We start from the raw sequence: 17,485 nt of genomic DNA on the forward strand, positions 1-17,485 counted from the left end.
TGATTATCTTTTATTTCCATGTGGACGAGGAGACAGGCTAAATAACACATGACATGCAGTTCCAATTGTTTCCACTTGGAGGCCTCCTGCCATCAAAACTGTCAGCTGATTAAAGGTTCTCTGACTAAAGTTCCTCTCATTGTGCGTCACATGATAAGACTAAACAAAGTCAGAGAGACGGAAAAGCACAGGTGTTGATGTTAACAATGACTCTTTTCTGTTCCAGTAAGTCAGACTAATGTGACAGCGTGAGTCAGCATGAAAAACACAAAGACGCTGAGTCTGAAGCAGCTAAATGGCACTCAGCCATCATAAGAGTTTTTAAAACCGCTGTTTACAACAACTTATTTGTTTGATACATCACAGCACACTCTATTGTGCTGCTGTAATGTTGTGGTTTCAATATGTATGTAGATGAGGTCTAAACCTCCCACGTCGCTTATCATTAGTCTGAACGCAGCGCCGAATCCGCTCAGGCCTGCTGTGATGGGATTGTCCTCTTATGTGAGTGTTAAATGATGTAAAAGGAAACAAGTCGTTCCTGTTTGCAGGATCAGACCAGCGAAGCCTGCAGAATAGTCATTCAAGCAGGCAAAGTGGGAAAGGGTTGGTGTAAATATATGTGCATACATTAACCCTCACACAGTACAGTCTGTCTGTGGTCAAATACTTTTTTATGATCAGCAAAAACTGTATCCCTTTCATCTTTGTTTCTTGTTTAATTTGCACTGATAAAAATGAAGTACTGTTAATTCAGGGTGGATTATAATAGGATTTTTAGTGTTTACTGTGAGAAGTAATGGGAAAAACAAGGTGGATAATCAAAGCATCTGAGCATATTTTGTGCCGAGATGGTTTTCAAACATTCTACGTAAACTAATTGTTTAATCAATAAGATAAATGCTGTTGCCTGGCCAAGTTATTTTCCATCTGGACCAACTCTGCACTGCACACTCACTGCATTGATTTCTGTGGGTTCAGTTATATCAGGGAGACTGTAATAGCAGCGTGACACTGTGTGTGTATGTGTGTGTGGAACCATTCCAAGGTGAATTGTTGCTGTGATGCAGGAGCAAATGTTGACCCGTTGCTTGACATGACAGATGCTGCCCCGCTGTGCTTGTGTAGCTTATTTGCTGTTTCTTTGTAGCTTTTGTTCTGCGTGCTTGTGTCTGTAAACATGTGCGTCTGCAGACAATGCCAATCACTCATCATTGACCTTCATAATGTGGGTGGTGCACGGGGAGGAGGAGGAGGAGGAGGAGGGGGAGGAGGGAGTCAATGAAAACAGCAAGGGTGTGTGTATGTGTGTGTGTGTGGTGTGGGTATAATTAATGGTGTGTGTGTATGTGTGTTTGTATTTGAAGAGCCACCACTTCTTTGCACATAGAGATGTGGTTGCTTAATGGCCTGGCTCCTCTCCTCTCAGTCCAAAGATGTGACACAAAGACAGGAGATGTGATGTGGGAAACACCAGCTGCAGTGGCCAGGAGGTGTTAGGTGAGCAGTATATACCATATATGTGTGTGTGTGGTGAGTGGGAGGAAAGAAGTGAGGTGTGAAGAAGCAAAGGACAGACGAAAATGTATGCACATAGAAAATGTTTCACTTGACAATGAGAGTAGAGAAGATGAAACAAAAGCCTGAGTGTGAAGTCTTCATCGCATGTTGAATAGCAACAGAATCAAGTGTTTGAAATGATTTTATAGTGACTGACACAGTTACCTTTATTTTGACTGGATGGATGAAGAAGCTGTTGATGAGATCTTCATTCTGCCAAACAGGAGGAAAAGATCTATTACTGAGCTGCTGTGATGTAAAATATGCAATACTTTATTTTCTTATTAGAAAAACAAGTCTGTATGACATAGTTTCTTTGTGATTATCATGACCCTTCTATGTTTTTGCTCTGACTTCAAACTAAACATGAATTTTGTGAGCATTTGGTGAGAAAAACAACAAATTACCTTCAATGTACACAACCGGTCAAAAGTTTTGGCTCACTTATAAATGTCCTTATTTTTGAAGGAAAGCTCTTTTTTTCAATCAGAATCATAAATACACTCTATACATTGTTAATGTGGTAAACGACTATTCTAGCTGCAAACGTCTGGTTTTTAATGGAATATGTACATAGGTGTATAGAGGCACATTTACACTGTTCTAATGGTACATTGTGTTTGCTAATCATGTTAGAAGACTATTGAATGATTAGAAAACCCTTGAAAACCCTTGTGCAATGATGTTAGCACAGCTGAAAACAGTTTTGCTGGTTCTTTGACAAAAACCAAAGTTTCATTATTTTGAATAAAAATATGTGTTGTGACTATATTTTCTATTCATTTTGCAACTCTTTTGATGAATAAAAGTGTGAGTTTTAATGGAAAACAAAAAAATTGTAGCGGTGACCCCAAACTTTTGACCAGTAGTGTAATTAAAAAAGATTTGTGTTTTAAAGCTGCATCGATCAGGTTAAATGATCATGTATGATCTTTGGTGAGATTAAACTAACAACTCTAAAGTTAATAGAGTTTTAACTTTTCAAAGCGCATGTCATTAGTCTCACAGCTTTGCAGTTTCCGATCCACTCTCGCACCCCTTTGTCAATCCCATGTGCATGTGAGCATGCTGTTGTTTTTGCCAAAAAAGTTCTGATGAACCTGCAGCTAAACACTGTGCACACACGTGAACACAGTAGAGCACGAAGAGAGCTAAAAGAACAGTGAATGTGCTTAAACTTTTGAATGCATCCAGTTTAAAGGTAACAGAGTTTGTGTGAATGTGATATTCAGGAGGGATTCTCACATTCACAGTGAGCGAGAACAGATTGATCCGTTCCTAAACAGAGAAGAAGAGCTAATCTCTCAGCGAGCAGCGTGACTGCGTCGAGTGTTAGTCTGCGTTTCTCTTCCTCAGACGTCTGTATCTCCAGTGTCTGTTTCTGCATCAATGCATCCTGTGTGTTCCCTCCACAAAATGCATATTTGCATGTATATGTATATCGCTCACCTGAATACTTAAACAGACACATAACTCACTGTGTCTGAAAACCAATACTTCACTCAAGTGTCTCTATGGAAACACCGGACCATCCTGCTGATAATAATCAATGAACATGTTACTCATAAGAGATTAGATTTATTTAATATTCCCCCACGCTCAGTGTCTGACATTTTACTCTATTTCATGTCCTGGTAAAATACTGATCAGGGCTTCAGTGGCCGCCACTGAAAAATTAATATGATGTTCTTATTTTCTCCAACATAACATCGCTTAGTCCGACTGATTAACATAACTGTGGCAATTAGGCTAAAAGCTGACAGGAGCGGTGCATAAGGGTTGCTTTTAGAATTCTCACTTGTCATTTTTGATTAGGACAGTAACTGTGTGGAAGTTAATTATAGGTTCTGAATCACAGGCTCTCGCTTTAGATGCAACACAAGCAGCGATACAGATTCCTGGATTTCAGTTTTCATATTAAAGTATTTAAACCGTCATTTATTTTTAATCTTTCCCTGAAATGAAAACCTGCAAATATCAAGGCACTCAAGCGTTTGTTCATCAAGACTAGAAAAGCGTTATGTAAATACAGACAATTTACCATGATAGCATCGTTTTATCATACCACAGGAAACACTCGTGATGCTGCTGATAATGTTACATCCAGAAGCTTTGAAAGATACACACTTTTCACTCTGATCCTTTTCCTGTTCCCCTGAGGAATCATATTATGTCAACGGTGCATCTTAAAGTCTCTCTTCAAGATTTACTCTGATTAGCAACATTAAACTAAAAGACGATCTCACTTGTAGAACTTAATTTATTTTGATGAGTAATAGGGTTAAATGTTTCAAGTTGCATGCCTAATACTTATTAAATACAAAACAACACAAGTGAAGATGTCTATTTTCTATGGAAACTAACATTACATAAATGAAGTGTTTCAGATGCCTTTTCTTTAAACATTTCCACTCTGCTGTTGCCCATTAGTGACACAGATTTATGAGAAGCTTAAAATTGAACTACGACTAATGACCTCTCGCCTGTGCATGCATGTGTGTGTGTCTGACTGCAGGCTCTGTGACCCTTGAGCAGTGGGACTGACCTGTTAGTGGTAATACCTCTGCAGCGCATGCAACACATACATTTGCTCAGCTATTCCTCTTAGAACAGTGTTTCCCAACCCTGGTCCTCAGGGCTTTAGATGTTTCCCTGCTCAAACACACCTGATTCAAATGGCCATCTCATCAGTAAGCTCTGCAGAAGCCTGATAACAACCCATTCATTTGAATCAGGTGTGTTGGAGCAGGGCTGTGTTCCCTGAGGACCAGGGTTGGGAAACACTGTCTTATAACGCTGCATTTACTTGTATTCATTTGGCCAGACTAGAGAAACTGTGAACCATGCTAACCCTAACTATAACCTAACCATGATTGAAATCTTAGCCCTAAACTTAACTTCCTCAGAAATTAGACTCTGCGTCATTGGGACTAGGTTTTGTTCTCCATGAGAGATGCTACAAGGTCAGAAAGATCCAAAAGACACATGTAAGCAACACATACTCATTTACTGTTCATTGTGAGGTCTGGGTACATTTATTGCTCCCTCTCCCTCTTCCTGTCACTAATTACAGTGTAATGAGGCCTGCACTGCACAGACTCTTAGTGTATCATGGTATGTGTGAGCCTAACAGAGTGTAAATAGGCTGCGAGCTGGTCGGTTCTTATAACTGCTGACAGGATGCCTTTTTAATGGTAATACTGTACATGTCTGGCTGTGCTTATACAGTAGATGGCATGTGGTAAATAATTCTGCTGCAGCAGTTTAACATTAGAAAATAAGAAATGAGATGAAGGTGGAAAGAGTAAAGTTAAAGAGTCAAAGAAAAGATGAGATAAAGGTGGTCGGGACTAGAAAAAAGGAGTGAGGGTCCTTTCCGTTTCCTGAGTTGTGGTGGTGCATGGATTTGCACTGCATCCAAACAAAAACATGTGCAACTTTAACATCTATCAGTACCTGCAGGTCATTTCTACGGACAGGTTTTACAGTTTGAGAACAAAGAAACGTTAGGCAAACACGACAGAGTGCACCGTTCTTGACCCGAAGAAGACAAAAACAACACAACATTTGCATCTATTTGCATATTGAACCATCATATATTTGTGTAGTTGTTTTTTAGTTGAAACATGTTTGTTTGTCCTTGTTCAGACCCAGAAAAAACACTATATTGTTTTTTGGGGGATTTGATGGACACAAAACAACAAAAATGCATGATTAGTTCACACATTTTAAGCAAAAATATTCAAAATTGTCACATGCATTAAACCTCGAAGTCCGTTTGTGCAATTCATGACCAGTATATTGATATTAATATACCTTTACACATTGTTATTTTACGATTGAAGACAGTTATATCATGATTTATGTTGTTGCACTATTGCCCAGCCTGAAGCAGAATCGTAGAGCTTAAAGCTGTAATATGTAACTTTTAAACATAAACAAATATCTATGACAGTCAGATGAGTTCACACTGTGCTGATTGAAGCCTCTCAGCTCAACATGACTCTCTCTGGGTTTTTCAATATAGCAGCGTTTTGTTTTCACGTCGGTGGTGAAATGTCTGTGCTCCACCTAGTGGAGCGTTTCACCTCACAACTGACAGGGGGAAGGTGGAGGCACAACAGCTATGATAGTGAAGTGAGATGGAGGTGAATGATTGGAATATGGACCTAGAGTGATCCTTTCAGAGACCTCTTCTTCTGAGTAAAGGTAGATTGATTGAATGGTTGCTGGTCTTTGAAACAGGGGAAGCTCATTTCAGGTCCAGTATAATAGTGTTTTTATTTACAGTGTATGTGAACAAGCTTTGTCTACAGACTTCCGTCTCAAAATCCACAGAACTGAAGCAGAAAAGACTCTGTCGTGTATGTTTCTACAACACTGTCAATCAAAAACTGGTTCCGCTTTTCAGACAGTTCCTCCAATTATCTGCCCACTGCTCCATTGACTCCCAGGGAAGCTGAGCTTCCGTGGAAGTGACGTTTTTGCCGCATTTGTCCAATCACCTTTGAGCTCACCACAGTGACAATCTGTGCCGTCCCATAAAGAACAGGTGGTTTCAATGCAGCGGCTGCTACGGGAATATACGAAAACAGCTGATTCTAGCGCAGAATTAGTATTGAAATGTAAACGCAACACAGCGCATATTTGACCACATTTTGGAGGAAGCTGAGCTTCCCCTGCTGTATTAGAGCAATCACCACTGATAGTGACAGCATGAGAAACAACAAAGGATTCAAATATTTTCATATTTCTCCTACTGCCTCCTGTCAGGAGTGTGAAGCCACAGATTTGATTTTAATGGGAAAAAGTGGGTGGATTTCATTTCAAACCCTACACCCCCACCCCCAAATCTCAGGCGTCTACCCTCTACAGATGGATTCTTTATCATCCCTCACCCCCACATCTCCTCCGGGATGGGGGTTGTTCTGTGTCACACCTTTATCTGCTATAGCCACCAGCAGCCACAGGGGCAGCAGATGAGTGTGGCCATTGGCTTCTTACCCTCCGGTCGGCCCTCCCCTCGCCCAACACAATGGGACTGATTGTCTATGCGACACACACACACACACACACACAGGCATGTGCACACACACTCATACACAGAGGGGGCTTTACTGTGTGGCCGAGTGTCGCTCCCCCGCCGTATGCCCCCATCTCTACTGGAATGTGATTATCTTCCCCTCGCAGTGAAGGGGAAGACGGAGCAATTAGAAAAGGGTGAAAGAAGAGAGAAGCATCACAGAGAGGCTGAGTGAGAGGATGAGTCAGTGTGTCATTGTGTGTTCAAGTGTGTGTGTGAGAGAGAGAGAGAGAGAGAGAGAGAGAGAGAGAGAGAGAGCGAGAGTCGGAAGGGAGGATGCAGCGAGGCAGCAGATTAACACGAGCCTGAACCTGCCAGGGCGAGTGACAGGGCGCAGAGAGAGAGAGAGAGAGGGAGAGAGAGAGAGAGAGAGAGAGAGAGAGAGAGAGAGAGAGAGAGAGAGAGAGAGAGAGAGAGAGAGAGAGAGAGAGAGAGAGAGAGAGAGAGAGGAGAGGTCCTTTTCACTTCATCCGAGCTGTGGGGAATTTAATTTCCTTTCACAGACACACCGGACGCAACCTCTACTCAGGTTAGTGCTTTTTATTTTTCCTTTTAGGTTTTGTGGTTCACCAGGCAGAGCAGGCGAGCTGCAGCCACCGAGTGCACACATACAGCAGCTGTGTGTGTGTGTGTGTGTGTGTGTGTGTGTGTGTGTGTGTGTGTGTGTGTGTGTGTGTGTGTGTGTGTGTGTGTGGCTTTAGGTTGACAGAGATGATAGTCTGAAGAAAACGTGGGTGGTTCGTGACCATGGAGACACATGCAAACATGCAGGCATGTTACCAGTCGATGTGATGGTGAACAAAGGGAGGTGCACACGTCACATCACAGGAGACAAACCCTACATATGCAGGTATTGTAGTTTAGTGTGGCAGCAAAGTGTGTGTGAGAGAGAGAGAGAGAGGCAGACTGGCTGAGAGAGAGAGAGAGAGGGAGTGAGATGTAGTGGCTGCTGTGGTCTATTAATTTTCTTCAAGGCGTTGTTGACTGAGCCTCTCAGCAACAGACTGTCTCAGCATTTGCGCTACAGATCAGCAAAGATTCTCATTTCAGTTAATTGTGTTTGGTTTGATCACATTCAGTTGTCCACAGTGAGCTGTTGTTAGAGAATAAGCAGGTCTATGTGTGTGTGTGTGTGTGTGTGTGTGTGTGTGTGTGTGTGTGTGTGTGCTTAAACACTACCTTGGCTTGCTATCACTGATCCTTGCACAAACACAACTATGATTTTTTTGAGTCACCTTGTCTCTACAGCTGTAATATGAGCCCACGATGACAGATATGATCTTAACTGTGTGTAGTTGCTGCTGATTGCTAATATCAACAAAGAAACAGTGTGGCCTCAGTAAATATCACTTATAAAACTGCAAAGAAATACTGCAGTAATGACCTTTTTGTTACCAGCTAATAAAAGACAAAATACGTCTCCTGCTTTTCTTCCTGTTGGGGCTCAATCGCTCCACTCCATCTCCCCTCTGTGTGCACTCACACTTACTCACTCTCTGCTGTTGAAAGCATTAAGTTTATCTGCAGCAGTATTATTTTCTGTAATGCTTCCTCTGCTCTTAAAGACACTTCCCATACAAGCAAGACTGTGTTAGAGCTGTTCCTGGTGCAGTTGAGCAGGTAAACATTCACACATTCACAGATCCAAATCAAGGTGGAATAAAAAGGGAGGTTATGAGGTTATATAAAGATGAGACTCACTGCTGCGAGTTAGGCCCAATGATTTGGATAAAATGACTGATTGCGGATGTGATCTGTGTTTTATTATAGTTTTTTTAAGTTAAGCTTCAGAACAATAATATTTACTGTTATAGAATTCAAATCAAGATGGAGCGTTACCATGAGATGCCATCAAATCTCTATAATATTGTAAAGATAATGAGATAATATATGTTGTGATTTGCTGCTATACAGATAAAATGGAATTGAACTGTACTGTAACTTCAATTTAAAATGTATTGCATTTTTGAATTGGTTTATGACACAGAACAGAACAAATAAATTCCAGCCTTTTAGAGCTGAAACGATTAAGCTGAATCGATTATTAATCGATGAATCGATTATTAATCGATGAATCGATTATTAATCGATAACTAAATTAATCTGCAACTATTATGATAATTGATAATTGGTTTGAAGCTTTTTTCATGATTAAAACAAGATTTCTGATTGTTTTAGCTTCTTAAATGTAAATATTTTCTTGGTTTCTTTGCTCCACATAAACAAAGAAATCATTAAAACTGAATCATTTTGGTTTGTGAACAAAATAAGACATTCAAGAACATCGTAATTTCCAGCTTTGACAAACACTGATCATCGTTTTTCTAACATTTTCTGACATTTTATGGACCAAACGATTCATCGATTAATCGACAAAATAATCGACAGATTAATCGATTATGAAAATAATCGTTAGTTGCAGCTCTACAGCCTTTGCAAATTTACAGTTGTGTTGTTGTGATTTAGGTTTGAAAATGATCAGTTGTTCAGTCTTAATTGTTAGTGTGATTGTCTTGGAGTGCTGGGACTTGATGTTGCCTTGTTGAGACTCCGTAGACTCGTTCATTTCTTACATCACACAAAACCCAGACTTTCAGACGGATAAAGAAGTGTTAGTATGTCAGACACAGACAGAGCCAGCATGCAGAGATAAACAAACTCTCGTGTACGAACGGACGGATCATTGAGGCGTCATCTCTGCTGTCGTCTGCTACCTCATGTGAGTGTGATAGATAATTGGAAATGAAAAGGTTATGTTTTATCTTGCAGTATATCAGTAACCTGTCATAAATGTAGCAGGAGCCTGGTACATAATAATATTATGATAATATGACCAAAAATAAAAGAGGAGGCTTCTCATCACCATAACTACGACTACTGTACACATAGAATATGTTTAACATGTATTCTCTTTCTTATTCTGCTTATTTCTGTATTTTTTTTCCCCTCCTTCTCTTTTCTAAATACCACAGTAAAACTGCTGTGTCACAGTCTCGGTGGCTGTGTTTGTCACAGCCGATCATCTTGTCATTTTGTCTCCTCCGTGTACCTCGGGTTTATCTTTCTGCTGAGCTTTTCCATGGAGCTGAACCAGAAATGCTGATGCTGTTTGTTTAGTTCCACCAGGACGTGTGGGATTAAGTGCAGGGTGCTTGTGTGTGTACCTGGTATTCCTTACGTTGTGGGGACACATTATTGGGACTTGTCTTCCTTATGTTGACAATCAATCCCCATAATGTAAATGACTACATTTTAAGGTTAAGACATGTTTTAAGGTTAGGTTGTGGTTAGAGTTAGGATTATGCCAGTACTAATGATGGTTAGGGTTACAGTAAGTCTCCAGGAAATGAATGTAAGTCAATGCAATGTCCTCTGAAGTCATGGAAACCTGTGTGTGTGTGTGTGTGTGTGTGTGTGTGTGTGTGTGTGTGTGTGTGTGTGTGTGTGTGTGTGTGTGTGTGTGTGTGTGTGTGTGTGTGTGTGTGTGTGTGTGTGTTCTTGTACTTGCGGCATACTGAGGACCAGTGAGGGTTTTTAACCAACAAAGTGAGGTCATTTTTACGGAGTGAGGACATTTTGGCCGGTTCTCACTTTGTTTGTTTGTTTTATTGAAATCACTTCCTTAGGTTGCTATAACATGCTATACTCTATTTGTCAAAAAAAAAACCTCACTTTTTGGACGACATAGTATAGTATGACTTTTTTTGTCAAATTTTGGACCAAAAACTTGGACCAAAAATGTTTGGTCAAATTTTTTAAACTTTTAGACGACATAGTATAGTATGACTGTTTTGTCAAATTTTGGACGAAAAATGTTGGGTCAAAAATTTTGGACCAAAAATTTTGGACCAAAAATTTTGGACCAAACATTTTGGACCAAATTTTGGACCAAAAATGTTGGGTCAAATTTTGGAAGAAAAATGTTGGGTCAAATTTTGGACCAAACATTTTGGGCAAATTTTGGACCAAAAATTTTGGGTACATTTTTTTTTTTTCAAATTTCGGACGACATAGTATAGTATGACGGTTTTGTCAAATTTTGGAAGAAAAATGTTGGGTCAAATTTTGGACCAGATATTTTGGACCAAAAATTTTGGTAAATTTTGGACCAAACATTTTGGGTAAATTTTGGACAAAAAAATTTGGGTAAATTTTGGACAAAAAAATGTGGGTAAATTTTGGACAAAAAAATGTGGGTAAATTTTGGACAAAAAAATTTGGGTACATTTTTTTTTTCAAATTTTGGACGACAAAGTATAGTATGACGGTTTTGTCAAATTTTGGACCAAAAACTTGGACCAAAAATGTTTGGTCAAATTTTTTAAACTTTTAGACGACATAGTATAGTATGACTGTTTTGTCAAATTTTGGACGAAAAATGTTGGGTCAAAAATTTTGGACCAAAAATTTTGGACCAAACATTTTGGACCAAATTTTGGACCAAAAATGTTGGGTCAAATTTTGGAAGAAAAATGTTGGGTCAAATTTTGGACCAAACATTTTGGGCAAATTTTGGACCAAAAATTTTGGGTACATTTTTTTTTTTTCAAATTTCGGACGACATAGTATAGTATGACGGTTTTGTCAAATTTTGGAAGAAAAATGTTGGGTCAAATTTTGGACCAGAAATTTTGGACCAAAAATTTTGGTAAATTTTGGACCAAACATTTTGGGTAAATTTTGGACAAAAAAATTTGGGTAAATTTTGGACAAAAAAATTTGGGTAAATTTTGGACAAAAAAATGTGGGTAAATTTTGGACAAAAAAATTTGGGTACATTTTTTTTTTCAAATTTTGGACGACATAGTATAGTATGACGGTTTTGTCAAATTTTGGACCAAAAATTAAAAATAAATAAAAGTTTTCCTGCCCTTTTTGCTATGGGGCTCCACCTGCAGACATTTCATGGTACTGCAACCAGTAGTTCTTTGTAGATGTCATTCATAAAGTAGATCTTTGTAATTATGTTGAGTTATAAAGTGGAAATGCTGGTCCTCACTTTGTCAGCAACCCAGTCCTCAGTATGCAGCAAGTACAAGAATGTTGTGTGTGTGTGTGTGTGTGTGTGTGTGTGTGTGTGTGTGTGTGTGTGTGTGTGTGTGTGTGTGTGTGTGTGTGTGTGTGTGTGTGTGTGTGTGTGTGTGTGTGTGTGTGTGTGTGTGTGTGTGTGTGTGTGTGTGTGTGTGTGTTGATTTAATGAGCTCTGTGAGCTCAGATAAGCAGCACCAGCGTGCAGACCTGGTTCAGTTAATATTTTTTTGATAAACTTGCTGTCACAAATGAGGAAGAGAGAAAATACATTTGGTTCAATGTGAAACAGGAAGTTTGAGCCTTGCTCTTATTGCTCTCCCTCTCTGTCCCATCAGTGCCCCAACCTTGGCTGCAGACTCGACTGCTTGCTTTCAGGACTGCAGGCTTTTCTGCGCATTCCAGCTCTGGGCTGAGAATATGGGCTGCAGTGGCCTCGGTCAGAAGGATCCATTCATACTGAACACAAAGATCCTGTTTGAGACACAAGTCTTTACCCATTCTGTTTGATTGGCTTTATATCCAGCGTCTATTTACTTCATTCATTATGCATTGGGTCAAATCTGTTTAGTATTAATGAATCTCTGCGAGTTAGTGTTTCCCAAATGCAAAAGGAACAATGGGGGATAAATGTGTTTAAATTAATAATTCATCAAGAGTATGTTGCATTGATTTACCACTTGAAATGTGTTTCAAAATTTGAACTAACACCAGCTCCAAAAAAATGTCCTAAAAATGCCTTTTGTTGTTGTTCTATTGATGTTATACAAGGCTTTGATATCAGATATTTTTATATCAGCGACATGAGTCACATGGGATTCTTACCGACCTCCGTTGTATCTTGTTACTCCCTCTGTTTAAGCTCCACGCATCTGTTGAGAACAAGATTATTAGATGAATGTGATTGTTGTGTTGTACGGTAATACTGAAATGCAGTAAAGTGACCATGTCACTTGGTTTGGGTGCTTACTTGCTTTTTCCCTGGATATAAATCTTCACCATTCTGACCGTTATTCCATTTTTACTCCTGTCGTGACCTCTCCATCACCTGATTTTCATTAGATGGCGAATCAATCTGTTCTTTTCAAAGTCTTAAAGTCTATGTTCAAGGACATATATTGGTGTTCAACAGTATTTTAGATAACAATTTTACTGAAGCTGGAGTTAATGTGCTATTATTAATGACGATGTGATCTTTGGATTGTTCTTTGGCCTCAGAAGTAAGAGTCCTTATACATCAAATTAATTAGTAAGCTACACTAATTTGAAGTATAGAGCAGTTACACAACACATCCTGCTGTGTGAATGATGTCTTACTCCTTTGCTCCTGAAGGTCACGGTTTTGAGAAAACTATAAAAAACACCAAAAACCACACATTTTTGAGGTCATCCGACGTGCCTCTGTAAAGTGTGGAGGAATCCAAAGCCTATAATGTTACATTTTCAAAATGTCAGAGTGTGTTTTCAGGGTAAACGGTGATAGTTTTGGTTTCATAAAACTCTCCTTTACATAACAGCCTCTGCAATGTTTGGGACAAAACCTCCGTCCTCTCACAAACGTCTCCCTTGTACAAGGCATCTGTTGTGGTTCTTTGCCTCATACTCGGTGCATCGGAATATTAACAAGTGCATTTCTTCAGTGACGGACGAGTTTCAGCCAGTATCTGAACAACAACGTACTCAACAGTTTGTGCACTTTCTCATGGGGGTTATTTTTGGAGAAGTTAAAAAAGCATTTTCACTTCAGGAATTATGATGGAAATTTAAATGGTTATTTTTGGTAAATATTGGGTCAGAAAATAGACTGAACACACAGGAAGAAATACCCTTGGGGCAATGTTGAAAATAACTGATTTAAGACAAATATGTGAGTGCAGCTGGTTTGCTGGGGTTTACTGTAGTTCAGTGCTTTTTATAGGCACAAATGCCATTGCTTTAAAAAAAACAAAAAAACAACAACACTGCAACTGTCTGTTTCAAATCCATTTGGTCCAGTAGAAGCATTGTTGCTCATTTGTGAAAAGGCCTTTCTGCTGGGGCTCAGTCAGACGTGATGATTGAGTGGACACAGGATATTGATTGACACGTTTAGTGGCTCCTGCCCAGCAGCTGTGATCTGTTTTCCGAGGTACGTGAAGCAGGTCACAGGGAGGTGGAGGAGGAGGAGATGGAGGCGGCAGATGAGAACGACGAAGAAAAGAGGAAAGAAAAGATGCACTGTAGAAAGGGGGAAGTGAGAGAGTGTTGATGCTATCACACACTGTCACTCTAACAATCCATCCCTTTCACAGAGGCATAGAGTCACTATCTCTGTGGTGCTGTTTGAACCTTATACCTCTTTTCTCTAAATATAGCTTTTACTCATTACTTCATACATCAGTTGAAGTAATAAATAGTTTTATCTTGGTCATTTTTTTCTTTGCCTCTCTTTCTTGTTTTATGTTCTCTTTGAAGTGCAGACAGGAAGTGTTTAAGGAGTGTGGGGGGGGGGGGTTTAGGTTCAGGATCGTAGGACAGCACTTGCTCTCATTAGACACGAGCCAGAGAGCATGTTCAGATCATGCTTGAAGCTTATCTTCACATGCTGAGGCTTCTGTAGGTATAGGATGCAGTGAGAAGAGGGAGGCGTCGGCCCATGAAGAACAACATGAGCAAAAAGGAGAAGAGCTGCTTTGACATTTAGCGACCTGAGGAATTGTACCCTTTTAACCTTATTTCTGTGTTTTATTGGTTTTCAATTCTGTTTTTTATATTGCTTTTAGTTTACATTATTTTATATCCTGCAGCACTTTGGTCAACTCGGTTGTTTTTAGATGTGTTATCGAAATACATTTGTGTTGGTTTGGAGGCGTATCAGCTCTACATCAGCTCTACATCAGCTCCACATGACTCTCTCTGTCTGTCTCAGTGTAGGGGTGTGCGACATTCCTGCACTGCACACAGGAAGTGATTTGTTTTGTGTGTGAAGACAGATAGACGCAACAGCATCATTGCACTTGTGAACAACTACTACATAAAAAAGCAGCCACATAAGGTTCCTGAGGTTAATTCTACAGCTCAAAACCTCCTGTAGTTTCACAGTTTGACAGGATAAATGCTTCTGTGCTGACGCTGTGGATTCATACGCACTGATAGTTTTGATTGACAGAGCTAATTTTCAGATGAAGGATGCAGCATAGAAATAATATGACATACTTTATGGTCATGAAAAGCAAACAGAGGCAGAATTATGACAACAAAAACAACAACATCACTATTATACTCTACTGTTTTCATTCACATTTCTGGCTGTGTTGCACCAAATATTAGACAAAAACTAGAAGGAATAATGAACCTACGTTCTGTCAGAGGAAAAGGACACGACACTGGGTTGCCATAAATATGCTGTATAGACTGATTGGTTTATTCATTGTACAAGAAGAATTCATCACAGAATTGCATTATCGGGAATTGGATGTGTATGTTTGCTGTGTGAGCTGCAGAGACGGGGTCTCATCTGGTTACTCTGACCACATAAAGGCTTCACATGGCCTTTTAATTTTCACTCTATTATGTTTGTGGCAGAAAACCATAACTCTTTGGTAATTGTCCATTATGGGAGGATAGAGGGAGGGAGAACAGAGACGCATCTGGTCTCATTCAGTAGCCAAATCTAAGCATTAAAAAGTCACACGTGCCCTCTCTCACACACACACACACACACACACACACATGCAGCTATCCTTTTAGGGAATCTGCATCGACTTCCATTTCTTACCGCACTAACCATAATCATAATGCCTAATCCTAACCACAATTCAAATCTTATCCCCTAACCAGTTCCTCAAAAATGAGGTTCCACCTTATTTGGACTCCATGAGAACGCCTGGTTCTGACAAGGTCAGTGTTTATGCCAGGAAAGGTTTTAAAGAGGAAATACATTCTAGTGTGCACACATACACCCACACATGCATGATCACCAGCGTGAGCTCAGTATGATTAAAGGGGTGTGACTTTAATACTTTAATACAATCTCCTCTTTCCATTATTTATGAGATACATTTGAATGGTAGTTATCTCAATCTATAGCAGTGATGCAAATGAGGTTACTTAGCATACGTGTGTCCTCATGGGCCACATTGATGCCTTTTTTAATATATTCAATGGTGTCTTTTTGCTCATCATTACCAGAAGATGAGAACAGACCCCCCTGTGTGATTTGGGCTTTTTAATGTCTGATCTATCGCTGCAGTGGATCACGGTTTAGATTTTGTCAAAATTGGGTTTTGCAGATGTGAGGCACAGTTAGGATACAGCGGCTCAGAAGCAATAAAGTACAACACAGTTTGTGATATTAGAACACGTGTTGGGTAATGTCATTTTGGTCATGTGGTAAAATATTAACTGTTACAGCTAATATTAATGTTTTTCCACTCCACCTTGTTCCTGTTAATAAGGTTAAAAGTGAACGACAGCTTCTTCTTCCTCCTCCCTCTGCTGCTGTTCCCTCCCTCACCTGGTGACACTGGTTTCCAGGAAACCGGTTTGTACAGCGAAGGGGCAGGTGCGCTGATAGTGTGATGAGTAAATACAGACATGAAGTATTCAGACAACAGGGAGACTTGCTTCTGAAGGAAGAAGTAAAATTCCCTTATCGCTGATAAAACTGGAGCGGAGGAGACATTGTGATATGGATACGAATCGTGTTGTTTGGAGAGGCCATCTCTACCGCAGAGGAGTGTCCACAGGTACTGTAGAGATGTTTTGTTATGACAGCGACACTGCTCAACAAGAGCTACTACAGAGCAGACTACAGCTCGTGTCGGGTTTGAGTGTTAGAGGCGAGCAGTGCTGGTGAGGGTCAGCCACAGAGGAACAAACAACTCTGGAGGAAGATATGGTTTCATCACAGAAAGCCACAGATACACACACACACACACACATGCACTCACAGGTGCTGGTAGACGAGTGTATCCATCAGTGCGAGAGCTGTCACCTGTCAAAAATCCTAAATATGCAGCTTGTCAGTTTAAGAATAGACTATAAATAAAGCTTGTGAATTAAACAAAGTCTGTAACTGATGTGGTTTTTACGTCAGCAGACTGTGGGACATCAGTTATTATTATTTGATGCAATCGATAAGGATTTGTTCTTTCTGTGATAAGAGGAAAGTGATTTGTTCTTTGGATCAAGTTCACACATATGTTATGTTGACTTTTTCTTATTTATGTATTTATTGAGATAACATGCCATTTGGTTCCTGCTAAAGATAAATATGTGAATCTTTAATATCCCCCATTATCTTCAATCATGTGTGTTTCTTTTATAAAGGCCACATAATGACCTAAAATGAGTTTATAACAAGCCTCTTAAACAGAGTACTTTGTGGGACTGCAGCTCTGAAATAGAAGACACACATTCACACTGGCCACAATACAATGTTGGGTTTTGGTGTTTGTATGATATTTATACAATAACAAAAATAGCTCAAATATTTTAAGATGCATCATGCTTTGTTTCTTTGTTTTATTTTCCCGCATATTTTTTGACTCTGTGCCCTTGTACAGGGGATTATAGGATTTTTGGATCTGGATGGGTTCTTATTGTTCTGAACTAGGACTCCACACATCTGTCTGCTCCAGACCTCCTGTTGCCATGGCGCAGATAATAGTGAACAGCAACACCTGGGAGATGTGATAACACTTTCACTAGCACGAGTCCAAATAACAGTGGATGGAGTAAGACATTGCATGATTAGCAGACCGATATGTAAAGCTAACATTTAAACTATTAATTCTTCAGTCAGGGACACTCTCATCATAATCAAACACTGCA

General features: G+C 39.7%; 1 protein-coding gene across 1 annotated transcript in view; it reads left to right on the top strand.

The window, feature by feature from the left end:
* Positions 1-206: 206 nt before the first annotated feature.
* The window catches only part of fgd4a (FYVE, RhoGEF and PH domain containing 4a), a gene marked incomplete at its 5' end in the record, with an annotated part of 48,568 nt that continues 31,289 nt past the window's right edge, over positions 207-17,485 (top strand). Inside the window, 10 exons of the mRNA XM_083893649.1 lie at positions 207-225; positions 1,195-1,296; positions 6,436-6,570; positions 6,751-6,814; positions 7,147-7,172; positions 8,209-8,263; positions 12,010-12,160; positions 13,764-13,904; positions 15,491-15,550; positions 17,293-17,388. Coding sequence (XP_083749775.1) covers positions 207-225; positions 1,195-1,296; positions 6,436-6,570; positions 6,751-6,814; positions 7,147-7,172; positions 8,209-8,263; positions 12,010-12,160; positions 13,764-13,904; positions 15,491-15,550; positions 17,293-17,388 — 849 coding nt within the window. The remainder of the gene's footprint in view (positions 226-1,194; positions 1,297-6,435; positions 6,571-6,750; positions 6,815-7,146; positions 7,173-8,208; positions 8,264-12,009; positions 12,161-13,763; positions 13,905-15,490; positions 15,551-17,292; positions 17,389-17,485) is intronic.

This window comes from Microchirus variegatus (genome assembly GCF_963457635.1).
Source record: "Microchirus variegatus genome assembly, chromosome: 8".
NCBI classification, from domain to species: Eukaryota; Metazoa; Chordata; class Actinopteri; order Pleuronectiformes; family Soleidae; genus Microchirus; species Microchirus variegatus.